Raw genomic sequence first — 22,437 nt, forward strand, 5'->3', positions numbered from 1 at the left:
TTTTTTAAATTTTTTTTCAACGTTTTTTATTTATTTTTGGGACAGAGAGAGACAGAGCATGAACGGGGGAGGGGCAGAGAGAGAGGGAGACACAGAATCGGAAACAGGCTCCAGGCTCCGAGCCATCAGCCCAGAGCCTGACGCGGGGCTCGAACTCACAGACCGCGAGATCGTGACCTGGCTGAAGTCGGACGCTTAACCGACTGTGCCACCCAGGCGCCCCTCACGCAGCTTTTCCATCGGACGATGGTGGTCCCCAGAATACTCCGGCACCTTCTGTTTATTGAGCACCCACAAGCTGTCAAGCATTTACCTACAATCTTATTTAAGCCTCGGGAGCCGAGAATGGATAGGACCCCCATCTCATGGCAGGTTTAGGGACCTGAAGCTCGGAAAGTTTACGTAGCTCGTTTGAGAAAACGCTACTACAAGGTGGGAAAGGCAGGATTTGGTCCACCAGGGCCACACTTTGGGCCGACGCTTTCCGGCCAGTCAGCACGGCGGCAGCACTGAGGCAGCCCCAGCCGGCAAGATGCCCCTTCCGACAGGTCACTTTGGCCGGAGGCTCCTTCGTCGGCCTGGCCGAACCTTCCTGGGAAATGCGTTGCAGTCTGGGACTCCTCCTACACTGGCCTCCCTTCTTCCCTCGCCTTCCATGGGAGTCCTGCGTCTGGACCCTTCCTGCCCACTTCTGCACAGGCCCCCAGAGGATCTCCTGGACGTCTATCTCCTCCCAAAAGACCTCCATTCATGGACAGGTGGACATGTTAAACAAAAAAAAAGAGTATTTGCAAAGAGATCAACTTGAGGGATGAGAGGAAACGTGTCCCCATGAAAGAAACAAGATCTGGTTAAGCGTCTGACCAACTTCGGCTCAGGGCATGATCTCGCCGTTCGTGGGTTCTTGCCCCGCGTCGGGCTCTGTGCTGACAGCCCGGAGCCTGGAGCCTGCTTCGGATTCTGGGTCTCCCTCTCTCTGCCCCTTCCCCACTCACATTCTGTCTCTCTCTCTCTCTCTCAAAAATAAATAAAAACATTTAAAATTTTAAATAAACATTTAAAAATTGAAAGAAAGAAAGAAAGAAAGAAAGAAAAAAGAAATAAAGAAAGAGATTCGCCAAGCCCAGCGTGCACGTGCACATTTATAAGACCAAAGCCAGCGTGACCAGGTCCGATCTGGAGGGAGAAAGATTTTCTACGGGAAAAATCTAACTGTTGAATCGGCAAGGACATGAAGAGTGGTAAACGGCAGACTGGATACGACAGAAAACTCAGGTTCCGTGGGAACAGAGCAGAGAAAAAAGCAACAATTGAGTAGTAGGAAAAAAATGGTCTAAAATAAGGCCAGTCTTGAAACCTCAAAAGGGTCACCCGATACTAAGAACTATTAAGGAAGAGACCACGCCTAGAAATAACCTGGCGACTTTTTAATGTTTTTTTCATTTTTGAGAGACAGAGCGCAAGTGGGGGAGGGGCAGAGAGAGAGGGAGACACAGAATCCGAAGCAGGCTCCAGGCTGTCGGCACAGAGCCCGACGCGGGGCTCGAACCCACGAACCGCGAAATGGTGACCTGAGCCGAAGTTGGCCTGACGCTTAACCGACCGAGCCACCCAGGCGCCCCACCTGGTGACCTTTTTTGATTGAAAGAGAAAGAAAATATAGAAGTGTCTAAGGAGAAAAACTCACACCGTATGTAATGAAACAGAAATGACACTCAGAAACAGGCGTAAAGCTTCTTCCTCTTCCCTGACACCGAAAAACAATAGCAAACATCTGGGCGTTTGAAAGCCAAGGTTTGGATGCCCCAGTCAAGGCCTTGCCTGTGCGAACCAACAGAATGCCGGCCATGTGAGGGTTCAGAAAGTGCACCACTCACATACTCTTGATATTAAAAATAAATAAATAAATTAGGAATACCAGAGGACCAAAGACAAAAATAAAGAATGAAAGGCCTGGCCAGACTTCAGGCAGCCAAACGATGAACACTCATTTGGGCCCAAATAAAAACCCGAGCCATTACAAAAAAGGGAAGGGAGGGGAGTTCAGATATAGTAAAAATAATAATAAATAAATAAATAAATTAATTAATTAAAAGCAATTAACGGAAACCAGGAAAAACATAGTAAAACCTCTGGAAGGTTGTTTTCTATCACCATGAAACGAATACTCAAGACATGCTTGGAAATACCAAAAAACGCACTTCCTTTTGAAACTTCGGTCGATTCCCTCTGTAGACACCTGAGCTCAATCCCAAGATTTGTTTCGGCCTCAGAAACGTCGGGCCAGATGCTGGACGTACGTCCGCACCTTGCTCCCCCTTGCAGACTCTCACCTGCCCCAGGGGGAATCTACAGATCACAGGGGATCGCAGAAAAGGGTTTTTCTTTCTCTGAAACTTGAAGCCCCGTGATCCCTCCGAAGTCATCTGATTCGGGGCCGTCCGCTGTCCCGTTTTGCCCAACCATGTCGCGGAATGCCAACCAAGAATTCCTGCCCCCTCTGTGCAGGGCATCGCGGCAGTGACTTTCATTCAGGAAAATCGTCTGCAAAATCAGATCACGTAGGGCGCCTGGGCGGCTCGGGTCATGATCCCGGTTCGTGATTTCGAGCCCGGGGTCGGGCTCCGAGCCCGCTAGGGATCCTCTGTCCCCCTCCCGCTGCCCCTCCCCCGCTCTGTCCCCTACTCTCTGTCTCTCTCTCAAAATAAATTTAAAAAAAGAAAGAAAGTTGGGGCGCCTGGGTGGCTCGGTCGGTTAAGCGTCCGACTTCAGCTCAGGTCACGATCTCACGGTCCGCGAGTTCGAGCCCCGCGTCGGGCTCTGGGCTGACGGCTCAGAGCCTGGAGCCTGCTTCTGATTCTGTGTCTCCCTCTCTCTCTGCCCCTCCCCCATTCATGCTCTGTCTCTCTCTGTCTCAAAAATAAATAAACGTTTAAAAAAATTAAAAAAAAAAAAAAAAAAAGAAAGAAAGAAAAATCAGATAACACCAACAGCTTAGAGAGTGTCTTCTAAGTGCTGTGCAGGGTTTAGCGCTGGACGTTTATACCTTGTGTACCCTCTACCACAACCCTACCCCTACTCCTTTTACAGGGGGCTGGCCTGATTCCAAGAGAGGCCAGTTCACGTGTCCAAAGCCACACGGCGAGTGAAGCCGCACGAGAGCCAGGACCACAGGGTCTCCAGAATCTACGCTCTCAACCGCGACACTAAGAGGCGTCGCTCTCCCCGGGACGAGAGCGCGTCCGCGCGAAACCAGGCACACCGTCTCATCCCACCGAGTTAAGACTCAGAACGGGTGTGTCCGAACGGTTCCACCAAGTTCAAATGACCCCTTCGGATCTCAAAATCTACGCGTCTCTTGGCAGTTTGCAGACCGATGCAGGCGCACACGCATCCGTAGTGCGATAGCAGAGGGTCGGCCTCTGGTACGCCGACCGGCCCTCCCGTGACTATGAACTATAGACCCCAGACGGGATATAAAAACCCAGCTGAATACACTGCCGAAAACCAGGAGCAGGCAGAGACCGGAGGGGCGCTGACACTTAGAAGAGGCGAGGGCTCTAGGGAAGTCTCCTACTCTTACAGCTTTGGCCCCACCCCTGGGCACCGTCCCCGGGGACTCGCACACCGAGGACATCTGGGAGGCACAGGACAGAACCGATTCTCCGCATCATTTACCGCGTCCAAGACTGAATCTGAAGCCGTCTCATGGGTGAGGAATTGGGAGAATGAGACCCCTTCTCAAGAGAGGCCACCAAGACTGACGCCGAGATAATCCAGAGTCAGGCTGAGCAAACAAGGGAGTCCGCGATCGTTAGGCGAGGACTCAGCTGTCCTAACCGTGCTCAGGGATGTGCCGGAAATCATGCGGGTAATGTGAAGGCAGGAAGTGCCGGCAGAGAGACAGAAACTTAAAAAAAAAAAAAAAAAATCCATAAAATGGAAATTGTAGAACTGAAAAATATAAAATCACAAAATCCAGTCAGTTCCTTATACGGGCTTAGCAGAACGGAAAGGAGATCATCAGAGAACCTTCTACACAGCAGAAGTTGATAGGCACGTGTGCGTGGGAACGGGGTACAGAACACTCAGGCACGGAAGGGACCACACAGAGGCCTGCTGGCGCCCTTGTAGGCAAGGTCTCTGAAGGAGAGAAGAGAAAACATAGGACAGAAAAACAATCTGAAAAAACAACGGCCACAATTTTCCCAAATCTGATTAATGGTATTAAGTTTACAGATCCAAAGGGGCGCCTGGGTGGCTCCCAGTTAAGCGTCTGGCTCAGGTCATGATCTCACAGTCCGTGAGTTCGAGCCCCGCGTCGGGCTCTGTGCCGACAGCTCAGAGCCCGGAACCTGCTTTGGATTCAGGGTCTCCCTCTCTCTCTGCCCCTGCCCCTCTCATTCTGTCTCTCTCAAAAATAAACAAACGTTAGAAAAATTTAAAAAAAAAATTTCTTCAGGCCAAAGGGAAATGATACCAGGTCTCTAAGTAGGAATGAAAAGCATCAGAAATGGTAAATATGTGCATAAATATAAAAGACTTTTCCTCTTAATTTAAAATACATAACAAGACCATAAAAGACAGGGATGGTAAACAGAACTATACAGTTGCAAGATTTCCACATTAAAAAAAATTTTTTTAATACTTGTATTTGAGAGACAGAGACAGAGCATGAGCAGGGGAAGGGCAGAGAGAGAGGGAGACACAGATTCCAAAGGAGGCTCCAGGCTCCGAGCTGTCGGCACAGAGCCCGACGCAGGGCTCGAACCCACGAACTGTGAGATCATGACCTGAGCCGAAGTCGGACACCCAAACTGACTGAGCCCCCCAGGCACTTCTCAAGATTTCCACATTTTATGGGAAGTGATACATTAACTCTAGGTAGACTGAAAACCTGAGAATGTATATTGTAACTTCTAGAGCCTCCGCTAAAAAAATTATGCGAAGACAGTACGGCTAAAAAGCCAGTAAGTTAAAATGCAATTCTAAAATAAAAAACTAAGCCAAACAGAAAACAAGAAAATGATAAACCGAGGGACACCCAGGGGGCTCAGTCAGTTGAACATCAGACTTCGGCTCAGGTCATGATCTGGCAGTGCATGGGTTCGAGCTCCACCATCAGGATCCTCTGTCCCCCCCTCTGTCCCTCCCGGCTTGTGCTCTCTCACTCAAAGGTAAATAAACATTTTTTAAAAATAGAATAAAATGATACACCCAAATCGAACTATACCAATAATCACATCTAATGTTAATAAACACACAAAAAAGGCTCAGCCTAGGGCACCGGGCTGGTTCAGTCAGTGGAGCATGCAACTCTTGATCTTGGGGTCATGAGTTTGAACCTCATGTGGGGTATAGATATTATTTTTTAAAAATCTGTCTGGGAATGCAGGCTGGTGCAGCCACTCTGGAAGACAGGATGGAGGTTCCTCAAAAAACTAAAAAGAGAACTACGCTACGACCCAGCAATTGCACTACTAGGCATTTATCCAAGGGATACAGGTGTGCTGTTTTCAAAGGTGCATGCACCCCCATGTTTATAGCAGCACTATCGACAAGAGCCAAAGTATGGAAAGAGCCCGAATGTCCACTGATGGATGAACGGATAAAGATGTGGTGTGCATACACACACACACACACACACACACACACACACACACACACACACACAATGGAGTATTACTCGGCAATCAAAAAGAATGAAATCTTGCCATTTGCAACTACGTGGATGGAACTGGAAGGTATTATGCTAAGCAAAACTAGTCAGAGAAAGACAAAAATCGTATGACTTCACTCACATGAGGACTTTTGAGACAAAACAGATGAACATAAGGGAAGGGAAACAAAAATAATATAAAAACAGGGAGGGGGACAAAACAGAAGAGACTCATAAATATGGAGAACAAACCGAGGGTTTCGGGAGGGGTTGGGGGGGGAGGGGGGAGATGGGGTAAATGGGGGAGGGGCACTAAGGAATCTACTCCTGAAATCATTGTTGCACGATATGCGAACGAATTTGGGCGTAAATGAAAAAACAAATAAATGAAATTAAAAACTAAAAAAAAATCTGTAAGTGATAAGGACATAAATAAATAAGTGGCAGGGCCAGAACAGATAAAAGTGTGAGATCCAAGTATACGGGGTCTACAGGAATTTCCCTTCTTTTAAATAGAAAGACACAGAGAGGTAAGAAGTGAATGAACAGAAAAAGGTATGCAAACGGCATCAGAAGGCTGGAGAAGCTCTAATTCACATCAGATACAGTGGAGTTGGAAACAAAGGACGTCACCAGAGGTAGAGAGGGAAGTTTCGTAACAACAAAATGCTCAATTCATTCGTAGGATGTAACATAACCTAGTAACAGACCTTCCAGATATGGAGTAAAATCGATACAATTAGAGGAACGGGACCATGGCACAAACACAGTAGATTAGAACACCTCTCAACACATGACACACAAAAAAATCTGTAAAGACACAGAAATGTGAACGCTAGTATTAATTACCTAATTGGTATTACAGAACAAATTCACCCACCGTTTCAGAAAACATATTTTTTTTTCAAGTGTATGTGGAACGCTCAGCAAGACAGGCCATATACGGAGTCATATCATGAGTAAGACTACAAAGATTGAAACCATAAACATATTCTCCAACCTTGATGGAATGAAAGCACAAATCAGTAAGATATTTAGGGGAAAGAAAACAAACCCCTGTTAAGTAGGCAATATACTTCCAGATAATCAACCCAAAATAAATCTAACACCAATCTAAAGCGGTGCTTAAAGAGAAGCGTGTAACTTTAAATACTTGTATCAGAGAAAGGCCTAGGGGCGCCTGGGTGGCTCAGTCAGTTGAGCATCCGACTCTTGATTTCGGCTCAGGTCGTGATCTCACGGTTCGTGGGTTCAAGCCCCGTGTCAGGCTCTGCCCTGGCAACGCGGAGCCTGCTTGGGATCCTCTCTTTCCCTCTCTCTGCCCCTCCCCTGTGCACACTCTCTCTCCCTTCCTTCCTCTCAAAATTAAAGAAAACTTAAATTAAAAAGTAAATAAATAAACAGGGAGGGACCACCATGAGTAATTATGTCCAAAAAACTAACAACTTGGGTCAAATGAATAAATTCCTCGAAAACACAGCTGACCCTTGAACAATGCAGGGGTTAGAGGCATCGACCCCCGGGCAGCCAAAAAGCCGTGTATAACTTTTGACGGCCCCCAAATACCCCGGCTACCCCTACCCTCCTGTGGACGGGAGGCCTGAGAACATAAACGGCGGCTGAACACCTACTTTGCAGGTGGCATTCTCACAATAAAGTGAACTCGAGAGAAGAAAACGTTACTGGGAAAAATCCTAAAATACGTTTACAGTGCTGTGCTGTACTTACTGAAAAAAACCCACATACCTGTGGACCCATGCTTCCCAAACCTGTGATGTTCAAGGGTCAACAGTATGACTTGCCTAAACGACACAAGAGGAAACCAAAAGGCCGACCAGCCCTATAGGTATTAAAGAAAACGAAATCTGTTATAAAAACCCATCCCGCAAAGAAAACTTCCGGCCCAGACGGTCTCACACATTAATTCTATAAAGAGCGAACAAAAGGAGAGTTGGAACTGGGTTAATAAAAAGTCAGCTTTAATATCAACAGGAAGAATGGCCAAGAGCCACCACTATGCAGGTCAGAAACGCCAGACGATACAGGAGGAGTTTATCGGCCAGGGCCATTCATTTCTTCTTCCCCCTCGGCGGCCTGGCGAACAGAGCGGGGTCCATCTGTTCCCTGGCCAGGCCGCGGACAGAAAAGAGCCTGGCGGCCCGCTCCCGCAGGGTGCCCCCACATTTCAGCCCCCGGGCCGTCAGTTCACTCTTGAGCCTGTCCAAGCCCAGCGCCTCCATTTCCGCCGCAGAGGTGAATGCCAGCAAATCTAGAGTTGCCAGACCAGTATCCTGAGAGGAAAGAAAAGAAAGTATTTAAAACCAGCTCCTCCCCCTGAGGACTCTCCTTAACTGTCCACGGTGCTCTGCTGATCAAGGAATTCTCATTTAATTACCTGTATCTCGCTACTGAATTTTAATAATCGTCTACATGTCATTCCACACAGATTCTCATTACGAACACTGACGACCATGAATTTCTCATCTGTACATTTAGTAACAAGCATTCAGAACAGTCACAGAAGTGACAAGATGCCCAGATCCCTTTTTTAAGTGTATTCATTTCAAGAGAGACTGAGCGGGAGGGGAAGGGGCAGAGAGAGAGGGAGAGAGAGAGAATCCCAAGCAGGCTCCACGCTGTCGGCCCAAATCGGGGCTCGAACTCTCAAACTGCAAGATAATGACCGGAGCCGAAACCAAGAGTCGGACGCTTCACCGACTGAGCCACCCAGGCACCCCCCCCGCCCCCAAGATTCTTAATATGACTTTCCTTCTTTTTTGGATTTTCCAGTAGGTCAAACAGCAAGACACATCCAGCCCAGCCCCACACTGTTACAACCAAGAGTGGCACCCTCGGAAAGTTTAACATTCATGAGACTCCAGGCCCGCACATCTTCTGATTCCATCACCCTGACACTCTCTAACTTAATGATTAAGACTGTTTGAGTTCCCACGTTTATAACTCAACAAATCCAAACACGGTTCAACAGCCTTGTAATCGTTCGAGCCGTCCGGCAGCCTTTCCAGACTCTCAGACGCAAGGAAATACTTCTAGCCAGGGACGCTCTGCAAAGGACAAAAATGTTCACATACGGGAGTTTTTAAAAAATATATCCAATGGGGCGCCTGGGTGGCTTAGTCGGTGAAGCATCCCGACTTCGGCTCAGGTCATGATCTCGCAGTCCATGGGTTCGAGCCCCGCGTCGGGCTGTGTGCTGACGGCTCAGAGCCTGGAGCCTGCTTCCGATTCTGTGTCTCCCTCTCTCTCAGCCCCTCCCCTGCTCACACTGTGTGTCTCTCTCTCAAAAATAAATCAACATTAAAAAAAATCATAAAAAAAATATATTCAAGAAGAGTAATTTTCCGTCACAGTAAGTTATTTTTCAATCGTTCAAGAGTTCTAGGGACAGAATCTTAATCCTTCTTGTTGAACTTTATTTTTTAGAAAGAACCACTTTGGTAGATTTCAGGAGTAAATCTTGGTTTCATTATTTCTGGCCAAATCCTAAATCACCACCTACGGCTGCACATGGTGGTGAGAAACACATCAGTACCTCCCCACCAAGAACAGTTTCCATGACTGAAGGCTCAAAGAAGTCAACCGGGTCTTACTCCTTATCTTATGCCTAAAATATCCCTTTACTCACATTTCTATGACTTCAGACAGGAAAAAGCTTCTAATATATAAGAATACTATAGGGGCGCCCGGGTGGCTCAGTCAGGTGAGCGGCCGACTTCGGCTCAGGTCACCATCTCAAAGTTCATGAGTTCAAGCCTCGTGTTGGGCTCCGAGCTGTCGGAGCCTGGAGGCTGCTTGGGATTCTGTGTCTCCCTCTCTTTCTCTGCCCCTTCCCGCTCACACTCCGTCTCTCTGTCTCAAAAGTAAACATAAAAAAAGAGTAACACAAAAGCTACAGGCTGACCCCTGCAGAGATGGCGTGAGAGCCAAATTAAAGCCCTTTGCATAAACAATTCCACTGTCCTCCCTAGAGAATGCAATCGATGCCTTCCTGCTTTGTAATTGAGGGCAGGGAAGGTGCTGGTTAAACAAATAACGAAAGGCTTCGTGTTTACCGAAGGACAGCAGGTAGTTCCGGGTGCGTCTAGTCTAAAAAGCAAATCGTTATTAGATCAAACGGTAAACGCTGAAGAGTCTTCCTGGAAGCTGGTCCACTGAAGGCCGTGAGTCCTGAACAACAGGAGGGACACTGTGCGCAGCGAAAACCATCCTTTGATGGCGGGATGCAGAGCTTAAGATGCAAAGACAAATTAGAAGGCAGCTGCCCCTCTCCCTGCGGAGAGAGCGTCACATCCCGCTGACGCCAACTGTCCCAACAGTCTCGCACGCGAGAAAGAGACAAAGCAACCGGGGATTCGGTGCTAGAAAATGAGCACGTTTCAGCCCCTCTAAAATGCCATCTGCCGCATCACGCCTCGTTATCGTCTATGTTATCGACAAAGAATAAACGGGGGCGCCTGGGGGGCTGCGTCCGTTGGGCGTCAGCGGTTGGCTCCGGTCGTGATTTCGCGGCTCGTGAGTTCGAGCCCCGCGTCGGGCTCGCTGCTGTCAGTGTGGAACCCGCTTCGGACCCTCTGTGTCCCCCTCCCAGCCCCTGCCCCACTCGCGCGTGGGCGCCTGCACTCTCTCAAAAATAAACATAAAAAAAAAAAGGATAACCGATACCAACTAAACTGTGATACGTGACATGTGTCCAAATTCACAGATTACTAAAATGGTAAATGCGCAGCTTAGGACCGATAAACTAGGGAACCAGGGACACCGCCCCGTGGCAAAATGACACACACCCCAGACTTGAAAAGAAACCAATCTAGGATTTTCGGAGGGGTTAGGCAAGCTTCACTCCTCGCACCGCTGGTCATTTAACAGACCTTCCCCCAAGCAGCCCAGGGGGGAAGCACGTTTTCATTTCAAGGACTTACTGAGGCTGTAAGGCTGACGTGGCCAGAGACGGGACCCCAATCACTTACCGTGTTTCCTGACCGGCCGTCCTCCGGTTTGGTCACGCGCGCGCTTCCCCCGCACTCTCCGGGCGCTACCTCGGCAGCCGGGTCAGTCGCCTCCTGTGTCTGTGCCTGTGTCTCTTCGGTCGGTCCTGCCCCGGCCGCCCCCTCTTCTGCGGGCTCCTCGCCCCCGGCCCCTCCCTGCTCCAGGCTCTTCTCTGTTTCCACGGCCACGGTCCCCTGCTCGCGCCCCCCGGCGGAGGTCCGGCCCGGCCCGGCGTCTGCGGAGACTGCACACCCAGAGCCTGGCCCGGGCGCCTGCGGCGGCCTAGAGTCCGCAGCCTGCACGCCCGCCCTCGGACAGCTGCCGGCAGATTCGGCTGCCGCCTCAGCGCCATCGCCGTTTCTGGGAGTGTGGAAGCTCACTCCTGAAGTGCCGGGAGCTTCTTCCCCGTCGCCATCCGAGGTCTCTGAGCTGGACTCCTCCACGGTTTCTAGTCCTTCCGTGCCCAACCTGCAGGGGACAGAAAGGCGTGACACCACCCCCAGCTTCTATGTGGGACAGAGCCCCCGCCTGTCCAGGGAGCGGGCCCTGTCGGATCCAAGTATCTGCTCGCTGGAGATGGAGGGCAGGTAAGTTCCAGAAGATACTCCCGGGGATAAACAGATGGCGAGATTCAGTTACAACCAGAACCCGCCTGGAACCCACTGTCCTAAAGATCCGAGAAGGACTCCTCTTTATTTAAAAAAATTTTTTTTTTTAATGTTTATTTATTTTTGAGACAGAGACAGACAGAGCATGAACAGGGGAGGGTCAGAGAGAGAAGGAGGCACAGAATCTGAAACAGGCTCCAGGCTCCGAGCTGTCAGCACAGAGCCCGACGCGGGGTTCGAACTCACAGACTGTGAGATCATGACCTGAGCCAAAGTCGGCCGCTTAACCAACTGAGCCACCCAGGCGCCCCAGGACTCCTCTTTAATAAAGGCGTGAATCTCTTAGAGCAAAAGTGATTTTGTCTAAAGCTATTTTTCCTATCTCCTATGAAATCTCAACTGTTAGAAACTAGATAAGACAACAAGCAGTTAAAAGGAAAGTCTGTAATTGCCCCAAACTGGAAACTTCCCAAGCTATCGACAGGAGAACGGAGAGATAGAAAAGATAATACTTGGCACTAAGGAGGAACGAATGACGCATACAATCCCAGCCACGGGCTGCAAAGCATCGCGCTAAGTGAGAAAAGCCAGACACGCAGGGCTGTGGGACACCCCCAGAAAGACAAAACCATCAGAACAAACACACCACAGATCAGCGGGGTTTGGGGTTGGGGGCACGGGAACTAACTGTGAAGGGGCACACCGGCAACTTTTAGGGAAATGCGATATTCTGTATCTTGATTTTGGTAGCGGTTACACGATTTTTCAACACTCACACAACTATTCAATCAGAACGTGTGAACTCTGGCGTATATAAATCGTATCTCGGGGCGCCTGGGTGGCTCAGTCGGTTAAGCATCCGATTCTTGATTTTGGCTCAGGTCATGATCTCGCGGTTCGTGAGTTCAAGCCCCACATCGAAGAGCCTGCTTGGGATCCTCTCTCTTTCTCCCTCTCCTTCTGCCCCTTCCCTGCTCACACTGTCTCTGTCTCGCTAGCCGTTGCCCCAACACACGACACCGCTACCTTTTCTCTCAAGAACGCTTGGTTCCTATTTCACAAAGAACACCCCGGATTCTATGCTGGACTCGCAGAGTTACGTGGTCTTCGGTTAATAATTTTCTTTCTATCCCCAAGGTGGAAGCCAACAAGGAAGCAAGATCCATCTGGACGGATTTTCTAGAACTCGGCCCAAGGGATTTTCTAGAACTAGTAACTGGAGGACCAAGTGGGAAGGGCGGGAGAGCTCCCGGGGACGGACAAGAAAAGGCACCACTGTGCTTTCCAGCGGCAAGTGCACAAGCAGCCAGGAGAGGTCGGGCAGTGGCCAAACACGTCAGTAACGACCGTGAAAAACCACAGAGAAGACAGAACAATCTAGAAAGTACAGCTTCCACCAAGAATGTCTGAAAGTTAACTCTTTCAATGCCAAACAGCAATTCAAGTATAAACTTACTTTCCGGTGATCTTTCACTGTAAAAAAAAACCCTGCTCCTTTAGACGGCATGCCTGGTACTCGAGGCAGAAGCCATGAGCGGTGTGTCCAGCGTGACAACCGTGCAGACCTGAAGACCGAAGCATTCTGGAAATTTCTGAGCTCCCTTCAAACATTACTTTAAAAAGTGTTTATGCCAGGGGCGCCTGGGTGGCTCAGTCAGATAAGTGTCCGACCCTTGATTTTGGCTCAGGTCGTGATCTCACAGTTCACGGGTTCAAGCCCCACGTCGGGCTCTGCACTGCCAGTGCAGAGCCCGCTTGGGATTCTCTCTCTCTCCTTCTCTCTCTCTCCCTCCCTCCCCCTCCCCTCCCCCCCTCTCAAAATAAATAAGTGAACTTAAAAAATAAATAAATAAAAATGAAAAACTACAAGTGTTTACGCCAGACAGACAAGAAGGAAATGCGTCAGTCTGCACAGATCTCTTCGCGATGAAAACGAAGCATATGCTTACCAAAAGCATTTCCTCTTCCCTGAACTGGCTCCTCTGTCCGTTTTTGATTTGTTGGGTCGTTTCCGACTCTCCCCAATTTCCGCCGACACCACCTTGCTGGAAGCAGCCTGCATACCTAACCACAAGTGTTAACAACTCAGTTACGCTGTCAGGAGTAAGGACAATTAAAGAAGTCATACCCAGTACGGACTACAAGACAACTGCGTTGTCATCCAAAGCTCCGGATCTAGTCTCTTATCGGACCAAGATTTGCTACGGTTACTGTGAGAGTCACCTCAAATTTACACAGAGCTAAGCACTGAGCATCCCGGCTCTGGAAGCAGGTTGGAAAACACCGGCATCCAGTCTGCAGCCCTGACACGGACAGGTTCGTGTCCGGCCTCCCCACGCCTGCTGGTCTGCCCCCTTGTACACATTACTTGGGTATCACTTTGTCATAACCTCCTGACTGAAAAGATTCCTTCTTATTCAGCCGAACCCCCAACGGCCCCAGCATTAACGCTCTGGATACAAAACACACACACGGAAGCCGAGGACCATCGTTCTCCTTAAAATACCATTAAAAACACTGACCTAAAACTAGAAACAAACGTGCTGAGGTCTCAACTCCTCCTGAAGACACAGGACAGCCCCACCGAGCACAAGGAGGTTCTTACCTGGGGCCCGCGGGAGTCAAGTACAAATACCGTGTGAGTGTGCCGTCTGTTCTGGGGTGTAAGGAGCGTGGGTTTTCACTGAGTGGAGACCCCCACCCCCCGGCCTCCATCCGGTCCTCGGGGGACGGCGTGACTCCTTCTCACCTTTGAGGACCGAGTCCTCCAGGCGCTCGGCCATCTCGTGGCACTGCCGCTGGTAGGCGGGGTTGGCCGAGCAGGGCCTGGGCTCCGCCAGCTTCCGCTGCAGCCGCTCCAGACGCTTCTGCTCCTTTTCAGCCTCTCGCTCGGCCTGCTGTTTCACCCACTCGGCCATCCTGGGATGCGAGAGACGCTCACGCACCCGCCCGTTTACGCAGAAAGAGCCCCTCCCCCGCGACAAATTCGCCCTGTCCCGTGCGTGCTGTGACTTTCCCTCGGACAGGGAGAGATGAAAGTCGAGAGCGATGGATGAGAGCACTAACGTTTCAAGTCTACGTTTCCGTACGCACGGCACGCGCACGACCACCACCGACAGAAAACACCGCTCTCTTGGAAACAACCAAAACAGGGGGCGTCTCACGCTTTCTCGTGGTTGACATCTCGCAGCCTCCGCCCGCTGAGGTCCCGGCAAGCCTCTCGGTTGGTCGTCTTCTCAATCTGAGCACCAAGCGCGCGGAGCATAGATCCGAACCCTGAGCAGATACACACATTTGGAGAGAACAGGTGAGGGGGTTCGAGGGGGTGGGTAAAGGCCAATTCGCGAAAACGGTGTTCAGCCACAAGAGTAAAAAGGATCTCTTTCATTCTTTCTTTTTCTTTCTTTCTTTTTTTTTTTAAAGAAAGGGATGTCAGGACCCCACCCAGGTAAAAGTACTGATAATCTCGATTCAGCCTCACACCTTCGCCCTTCCTTTGGATCTCCGCAACACTGCATCCACGCCACTGGGGCTCTTCGGAGGGCTTTGCCCAGTGCCACAGATCCCAAGATTCCCGGATGAAGAACTTAAACAAAACTTCATGGTGAGGGGCCCGTGGGGTGGCTCAGTCTGCTAAGCGTCTGGTTTCAGCTCAGGTCAAGATCTCACAGTTCATGAGTTCAGAGCCCACACTGGGCTCTGTGCAGAAAACGTGGAGCCTGCTTGGGGTTCTCCCTCTCCCTTCCCTCTGCCCCTGCCCCCTCCCCCGTTCGCATTCACGTGTCCCCTGTCTCTTTTTTAATTTTCAAAAAAATTTTTGTTTTTGAGAGAGAGGGAGCACGCACGCGAGTGGGGGGGAGGGGCAGAGGGAGAAAGGGAGACACAGAATCCAAAGCAGGCTCCAGGCTCTGAGCTGTCAGCACAGACCCTGACACGGGGCTCGAACCCAGCAACGGCGAGATCATGACCTGAGTCGAAGTCGAATGCTTAACCGACTGAGCCACCCAGGTGCTCCAACTCTCTCTCTCTTAAATATACTTAGAAAAAATTTTAATTAAAAAATTAAGAAGTAATTTATGGTGAGATTTTGCAGTGAGTTTCAAAGGAAAAGCAATTTTAAGTTGTCACTGGCTCATATGATAAGCTTCATTCTCACGGACACAGTTTCAAACAGCAGCAGGATGATTGTAATTCGATGCCAGCTCTCTGAAAACCGCACCAAATCACGGTAGGTGTTGAGAAAGCTTCGGGATTACAGGCCAGTACATCAGGAGAAATACCCAGAACCACGGTAATTCTCAGCGTTTGCTCTTTTAGTTTCTTTTCCCTCTTAATCTACCCCGACCTGGAAATGACTGTTATTTCACAAGCCGATTTAGTTGTTTTAACGTTCCTCCTTCAGCAAACTGGACAGAGTAATGATCATCTCTCATCAAATCTTCCCCGAAGTTTTAGAACCTCGGTTGCCCGAGTGTTACCCTGCTGACGAAGGTAGAAACTAATCAGACAATATAGTCCTCAAAAAGAATAAAAGAAAGGGGTGCCTGGGTGGCTCGGTCAATTAAGCGTCCAACCCTTGATCCTGACTGAGGTGATGACCTCCGGGTTCGTGAGATCAAGCCCCGCATCAGGCTCTGTGCTGACTAGTGAAGAGCCTGTGTGGGATTCTCTCCCCGCCCCCCGCCCCTCCTCTGCTTGAGATCGCTCTCAAATAAACTTAAAAAAAAAAAAAAAAGGAATAAAAGAGAAAATATTCAAAATTAGGTAAGTAACTAAAGGATTTCAGAAGGCAAACAAAACCGGAAACTACAGAGGCCAAGGAGCTGGTGAATCTAACGCACGGGGCTCAAGGTGGGGGCTCCACGGTGAGCAGCCACCGCTCCTGTCCTACCTCCTTTGCCACCGTGGAGCCTGGGTTCCAGACTATAGACGGCGCCATGCCGCACTCTGTCGCTGGTGTCCGTGAGCGATCCGTCACACTTCACAAAGAAGCATTCCACTGGAACATCCTAGAGACAAGTTTGGGGTTTTTAAATGCTGTTTACGAGACGATACGAGTCTCCTGCAGGAAGGGGCCTGGCCCGTTATCTTTTCATTTACTCCAGTTACACGCAGACAGCGAGTGGTCAACAAGCATTTGCTGAACGGAAAGTCGAAACTACTGAAAGAAAAAAGTCATTTCGCACAATTTTTTCCTGACACCCCACCATGATACGTACGAGAACTTTTTGTCTTTCGGGTGAAAATAAAAACCGCTGCCTTCTTCTCTGGCGGGAAACCAGAGCCAAGGTAGGGAGCTGTATGGGGCTCAGACCCAGTAACTCTGCAAGTCCCATTCTGTCCTGACTTTTGTAAACGGGGAATGTCAAGCCGAACAGGTTTGGAAGTGACCGTAAGTATTCTGGGCCAGCTGGCGGCGGTGATCTCTGCTCGTGTCCCCGACTGACAGCAGAAGCCGGCATAGCCCTAAGCCCGCTCCGTGTATCTCAAAAATTCTCAGAACAAGTGATAGATAAAAAATATATAAACTGTTAAGTCTTTCTAACCAAGTCTGTGATGCCATAAAGTGAGACAACAGAGGAGTACCCTCCGAAGTACACAATTAAATCTGTAACATCAAGTGCTAAGAGACCAAACGCCAACAAAAGGAAAAATGCATGACTAGCGGGGTGCCTGGGTGACTCTGTCCATTGAGCGTCGGACTCTTGATTTCGGCTCAGGTCAGGATCTCACGGTCGTGAGATCAAGTCCCGTGTCGGGCTCCTCGCTGAGTGTGGGGCCTGCTTGGGATTCTCTCTCCCCCTCCCTCTGCCCCTTCCCAGCTTGCGCACACAAGCTCTAAGAATTTTTTTTAAAGTGCATGATTGGTATCTTCCTAAAATAGACACAACGAACACTCACTCTGAACCACACCACACAGCTATTTCAACAGGAACTATCTGTTCACTCAACAAATATTAAGTCCCTACTGTTTGCCAGGTACTTTCTAAGCACTGGGATACTGTAGTGAATAATACAGTGAACACAGACCCTCCCTCACGGAGCTTACACTCCAGCGGGGAAACCCAGATGACGAACACACGAAGTACATACTATGTCAAATGGCGATGAGCAGAGTGAAGGGGCAGCATACGCAGACGGGCATGGTGGTAATACATTTTACATACAGGTGGTCAAGAGGAGCCTCTCGGGCCAAGTGACATTTGAGCAGAGAATTAAGCAAATGGAGAGAACAGGCCACGTGGGGGACAGCACTCCAGAGAGCCCAAATGCAAAGGCGGGCAGGAGGGATAAGCCTAGATACGCATGGAACAGCAACCCCACCGATGTGGCTGGAAGAAATCTCCAAAAGGGGAAGGAGAAGGCCTTAGAAGCCACTGTAAGGACTCTGGTTTTACTCTGAATGAAGCCACTGCAGGGTTTTGAACAAACTGAGAGCTGAGTTATAGTCTTTAAGGATCACTCTATGGGGCGCCTGGGTGGCTCAGTCAGTTAAGCATCCGACTTCGGCTCAGGTCATGATCTTGCAATTCACGGGTTCGAGTCCCGTGTCGGGCTCTGTGCTGACAGCTCGGAGCCTGGAGCCTGCTTCGGATTCTGTGTCTCCCTCTCTCTCTCTGCCCCTCCCCTGCTCACGCTCTGTCTCTCTCTGTCTCAAAAATAAATAAAACATTAAAATTTAAAAAAAAAAAAGGATCACTCAAGCTGATGAACTGGAAATGAGACTACAGAAGCAGAGACGTCAGCGAGAAGCTATCATGACAATCCAGGTGAGACGCGAGGGCCATCTGCACCAGGGGTAGTAGACGGAAGGTGATGAGGACCGTGAGGGGCCCTAGTGCCCTGAGTGAGGGCAGTGAGATCAACAGAGGAATACAGAGGAGCCCAAAAATCTGGTCTAAGGGGAAGAGTGAGACGGCACGTATTTGGGGAGAGTACTGGTCTCATGCTGGGTGTGCTTCTTTGAGAGGCCTAATAGCCATGCGAGATGCGGGGTAACCCGGTGGGGACACAGGTCTGGAGTCTGGGGCAGAGGGCTGGGCTGGAGCCTTACATCTGGGAGACGTCAACACACCGATGGTACTTACCGCCCTGAGAATGGACGAAGTTGCCCACGTGGGGGAGGAGGGAGCGTCAGAAGAAGGATCAGAAAACTCGGCCCGGCCACTCTAAGGTTTAGAGACCAGGGAGATAAGGAGGAAGCAGCAAGAGACACTGGAAGGGAGGCTAGTGAGGTGGAAGAGAACGAGGGTGACATCTGGACCGGTAAGCAAAGCATGCCAAGGAGGGAACGGTCGCCTGTGCCCACGGAAGCTGAGAGGCCACGAGAGAGGAAGACTGGAAACTGATCACCAGATACGGCAACACACAAGACCTTGACCCGGGAGGCGCGAGTCGGTCTGCTGGAGTGATGGGCACAGAAGCCCGACTGGAGGACGTACCGAAGGAGAGAGGTTTACGTTCAAGAGTATTTTCTATAAAGAAAACCAGGGAAGATGAGGGGACAGCTAGAAGGGATGTGGGCTCAAGTGTGCGCACTGGGAGGACTGATCCAGGAAAAAGGGAAAACACTGGGAAATGCAGGGGAGAGAGAACTAACGCTAAGTAAGCCATTCAGTAGGGAAGACGGGACAGGACACTGGGCAAAGCGAGGGTAATTACAATTTTTTTTTAAATTTTTAACATTTACTCATTTATTTTCGAGAAAGAGAGAACACAAGCGGGGCACGGGCAGAGAGAGAGAGGGAGACACAGAATCCAAAACAGGCTCCAGGCTCCGAGCTATCAGCACAGAGACTACGTGGGGTTTGAACCCACAAACCGTGAGATCATGACCTGAGCCGAAGCTGGATGCTTCGCCGACTGGGCCGCTTAGGTGCCCCCAAAATTCTGAATAACTTTAAAAGACATTCATGCGAAAGCAGAAAAATTATATACACCACACTCCATTTCCAAACAAGAACTGCTTGTTAAGACAACTGATCAACAAAATTGCATTTTCTACTTGTCACATGCTTTCAACAATCACTAGTAGAAACCAAGAGCAAAGGAAATTTAGAATCAATTCAAGGGCCTTTAACCTTTGCACATTATCAAGTTTTTCAAACACAAAGCCTGAGGCTACCAGAGACAGACCAGTAGTTCAACAAAGCCAAGTTTATTGACTCACTGGGGGGGGGGGGGGGGGGGGGGGGGCGGGGATTGCACTCGCAGGGGTGTCTCACCACCACCACCAAAAAATAATTGTTGCAGGATTTGGGGCAAGGGTGGAATTTGGGTGAAATTTAAATGAAAGCGTTTTGAGAGACTCAAAATGAGCTGAGCTGTGTCTAAAAGGGGCAACATCAGGTCCAGACTACGAAGTAGATTAGATCCAGGCTCCTGTCTCCTTGGAAACCACAAAGTTAAGATAAACGTGGAATGTCGTGTTCAGAACTCCGAATCTGAAGTCCTGCGCCCGGGCTGGAAATCCAGATAGAGTGCTTCTCTGGATCAAAGGGACTTAGATTCTCCAGGCAAGAGTGGGATGCTTCATTCTTACCGATAACGTTTCAAACAGGAAAGTGTCTCGTAGTCTGTAATTTTCTAGATCGAGGCTTCTCGGTGAATCAGAAAGCAGGAGACGGCCGAGGGAGTCACGATGACATTTCACAACCGCACCAGGTCCCCGGGAGAAATAAATTTCCTATTAACTCTGCAGCCGGCTTCATCTGTGCTATCCTAGCCTGCAGACCAGCCAACAGATTTTTACTCTCTCGGTGGGAACTAACACTGACTTCATCCTGCGTCCCAATAATTTGGCTTTAAAAAGCACAGATGTGGGGCGCCTGGGGGGCTCAGGTCACGATCTCACAGTTCCTGAGTTTGAGCCCCCGCGTCAGGCTGTGTGCTGTCAGCTGGGAGCCTGCAGCTGCTTCGGATTCTGTGTCTCCCTGTGTCTCTGCCCCTCCCCTGCTCATGCTCTGTCTCGCTCCGTCTCTCAAAGATAGATAAATGTTAAAAAAAATTTTTTTTAATAAATAAATAAATAAAAATAAAAAGCACAGACGTGAACTTGAGCTACTTTTATTTGTTCCAGTATCTCATCAAATGCCCTTTTATAAGTTTCTTGTTTCTGTTCACACATGCCACAGTCATATTTCTTGAGCACCCGACTGAATCCTTCATTTATATTTCTCCCCTCTTACTTAGAATTATTCTTTCCAATACTTCTCATGATTAAGATCCTATTCTTTCTGGTCATTTTGGATCAACTGCCATGAGATAAGAAATATTTTCAGAGATATTAAAAATCCCATGTATTTCGTACTACATTCATGAAATAAGATTTTCAGAGATATTAAAATCACTAAACTAATGTTGCACTTATTCATGAAATAAGATTTTCAGAGATACTAAAACCTATTTTGTAAAATAGTTCCCCACCTGGATGGCCAAACACACCTCTGACAGCTTTCACACTGGACTGCAGTGTAGAAAAACAAATGGGGAAGCTGAGAAACCACATTATTTGCAAAGACGTGTTGCTTCCTCATGCAACCGGTCCAAATACAAATTCGGTTTAGACTGCAGTGTTAACATGTGTTAAGCCCGTAAATAACAAAGCAGAAGAAACAGCCTGGGAAAAGAGGGACTTCGTGAGGTTATAAAGAAAAACAGACGACTCCATCAAGTGCCAAAATTAAAATTAGATTCAGGGAGACCACCGAAGAACCAAACAGGTTCAAGGTTTACCAGTTTACGGCTGGTAAAAGCTGCTTGCTTGACTACTAAGTAAACCGCACACAGAACTTGACAAGTCCGTGACAGGTGTTCAAAAATATGCACGGACAAATGTGACCGCCAAATGAAGAGATCTAAACGACAGACCGCACGAACCCACGCCCTCACCAGGACACGAGTGGGAGGGCTGGGCCTCGACCGGCGACCCTACCAACCCATTTCCCGTCTCCCTCCGCCACCATCCTGTGGCCCGGGTTTGGACAGGGCACTCTGTCCCGGGTTGGAGCTAACCGGGCTGGGTGATCAGGGGACAAAACGCATAGGGTGCATGCAGGGGAAATGTAAGGAAATGAGCCTCAGAAGCCAGCGGGTCCAACGGCCTCCTGAACGCACGGAGGAACAATGCCCCGGGGCGCTGAGAGTCCAGACCGAGGGCGGGACTGAGCGCCTGAGAGCGGAGGGGCTGCTCCCCGCTCTGGAGGGAGATAGAACCACCACCACCCCAACACCCCAACACAAAAGCAAAACAAGGCCTCAGCATCAGCTCGAAGCACCTCCGCACTGGGGGGCCTTCAGCCCCAGAAACACAACCCCAGGGAAGAGACGCGCCCCCGCCAGACCCTGGTCACCCAGCCCTGCCCGGCCCGCCCCGCCCCGCTCCGCCCGCCGCTGTCTCCCTCCTCCCGGGGAGCTCGAACCCCACCTGATCCTGGCAGTGCCGGCGGATCACATCGCGTACGGAGCACGAGGCCGAGGCACAGCGCACCGCCTGGCACCCGAGGCCGGGGCCGCGAACCCACACCAGCGCCGCAGCCTCCGCCATCTCAGCGAGCGACCGCCGGGAGAGAAGGAGCCACGACTCGCCCGGCGCGCCTCGATGGCGTCACGGGGCCTTCAGCGCCCCGCCCCCACAGCGGCCGCTCGCCCCGCCCCTCCCCTGGGGCCAGTCACGTGGGCCGGGCCCTCGCGCCGCGCCGCGCCGGCGGGGGAGGGGAACGGGAAAGGCCTGGAGGAGGCCGATAAGGCGCCGGAGCGCGCGGGCGAGGCGTTGCTAGGAGACGTTGCTGGGGCGGGGCTCGGGGGACCCCGTATAAAAGGCCGCGCGGGGCCGCGTTTCCAGCGCTCTGGCCGCGAGCGATAAGGCGGGTGCGGGGCGCCGCCCGCGGGCCTCGGCCCCTGCGGTGACGCCGCGCGGTTATTTTTGGGTCTCGGCGAGCCGGGGCCGGAGGAGGCGCGCTCCCCGGGGGCGGGAGGCGCGGCCCTGCAGTCCCGGAAGCGGTTGGGGCGGCCTCCTCCGGCCTCGGCGCCGCCCCGCCCAAGGGCCAGGGAGCGGCCGCGGGGGCTCCCCGGTGGCCCAGCGCCCACCTCCTCGGCAGCAGCTGCCGGCCGCGCGCAGGGCCTTCTTGCTTCCTGCTGTCGGCGCCGTTTGCTCACCGCCTC

General features: G+C 50.5%; 1 protein-coding gene across 4 annotated transcripts; it reads right to left on the reverse strand.

The window, feature by feature from the left end:
- Window positions 1–7,617: 7,617 nt before the first annotated feature.
- SDE2 (spliceosome associated SDE2) lies at window positions 7,618–21,877 on the reverse strand. 4 transcript variants are annotated; one of them, XM_060643306.3, is made up of 8 exons: window positions 20,701–20,891; window positions 19,817–19,871; window positions 16,166–16,283; window positions 14,439–14,550; window positions 14,024–14,193; window positions 13,224–13,338; window positions 10,648–11,134; window positions 7,618–7,950 (listed from the first exon to the last, which is right to left on the reverse strand). In XM_060643306.3, exons 1-8 carry the CDS (start codon window positions 20,808–20,810, stop codon window positions 7,729–7,731), a joined length of 1,389 nt encoding a protein of 462 aa, XP_060499289.3. In that variant the 5' UTR covers window positions 20,811–20,891; the 3' UTR covers window positions 7,618–7,728. The 4 variants fall into 4 exon arrangements, with proteins under 4 accessions (XP_060499289.3, XP_060499290.3, XP_078297256.1 ...); XM_060643307.3 differs by lacking the exons at window positions 19,817–19,871; window positions 20,701–20,891 and adding an exon at window positions 21,701–21,877; XM_078441130.2 differs by lacking the exons at window positions 19,817–19,871; window positions 20,701–20,891 and adding an exon at window positions 14,758–15,753 and having other exon boundaries at window positions 16,166–16,254.
- Window positions 21,878–22,437: the final 560 nt, after the last annotated feature.

The sequence above is a fragment of the Panthera onca genome, chromosome F1, assembly GCF_046562875.1.
Source record: "Panthera onca isolate mPanOnc1 chromosome F1, mPanOnc1 haplotype 2, whole genome shotgun sequence".
Lineage (NCBI taxonomy): Eukaryota > Metazoa > Chordata > Mammalia > Carnivora > Felidae > Panthera > Panthera onca.

Excerpts from the sequence above, each read along its gene's own strand:
- SDE2 (XM_060643306.3), bottom strand. The coding sequence starts at position 20,810 with ATGAGGAAGCAACACGTCTTTGCAAATAATGTGGTTTCTCAGCTTCCC. Across the intron at positions 14,194-14,438 it reads GATGTCAACCACGAGAAAGC|GATGGCCGAGTGGGTGAAAC; the intron begins GTGAGACGCCCC and ends CTCGCATCCCAG. Across the intron at positions 11,135-13,223 it reads GGGAAGAGGAAATGCTTTTG|GTTGGGCACGGAAGGACTAG; the intron begins GTAAGCATATGC and ends TGTCCCCTGCAG.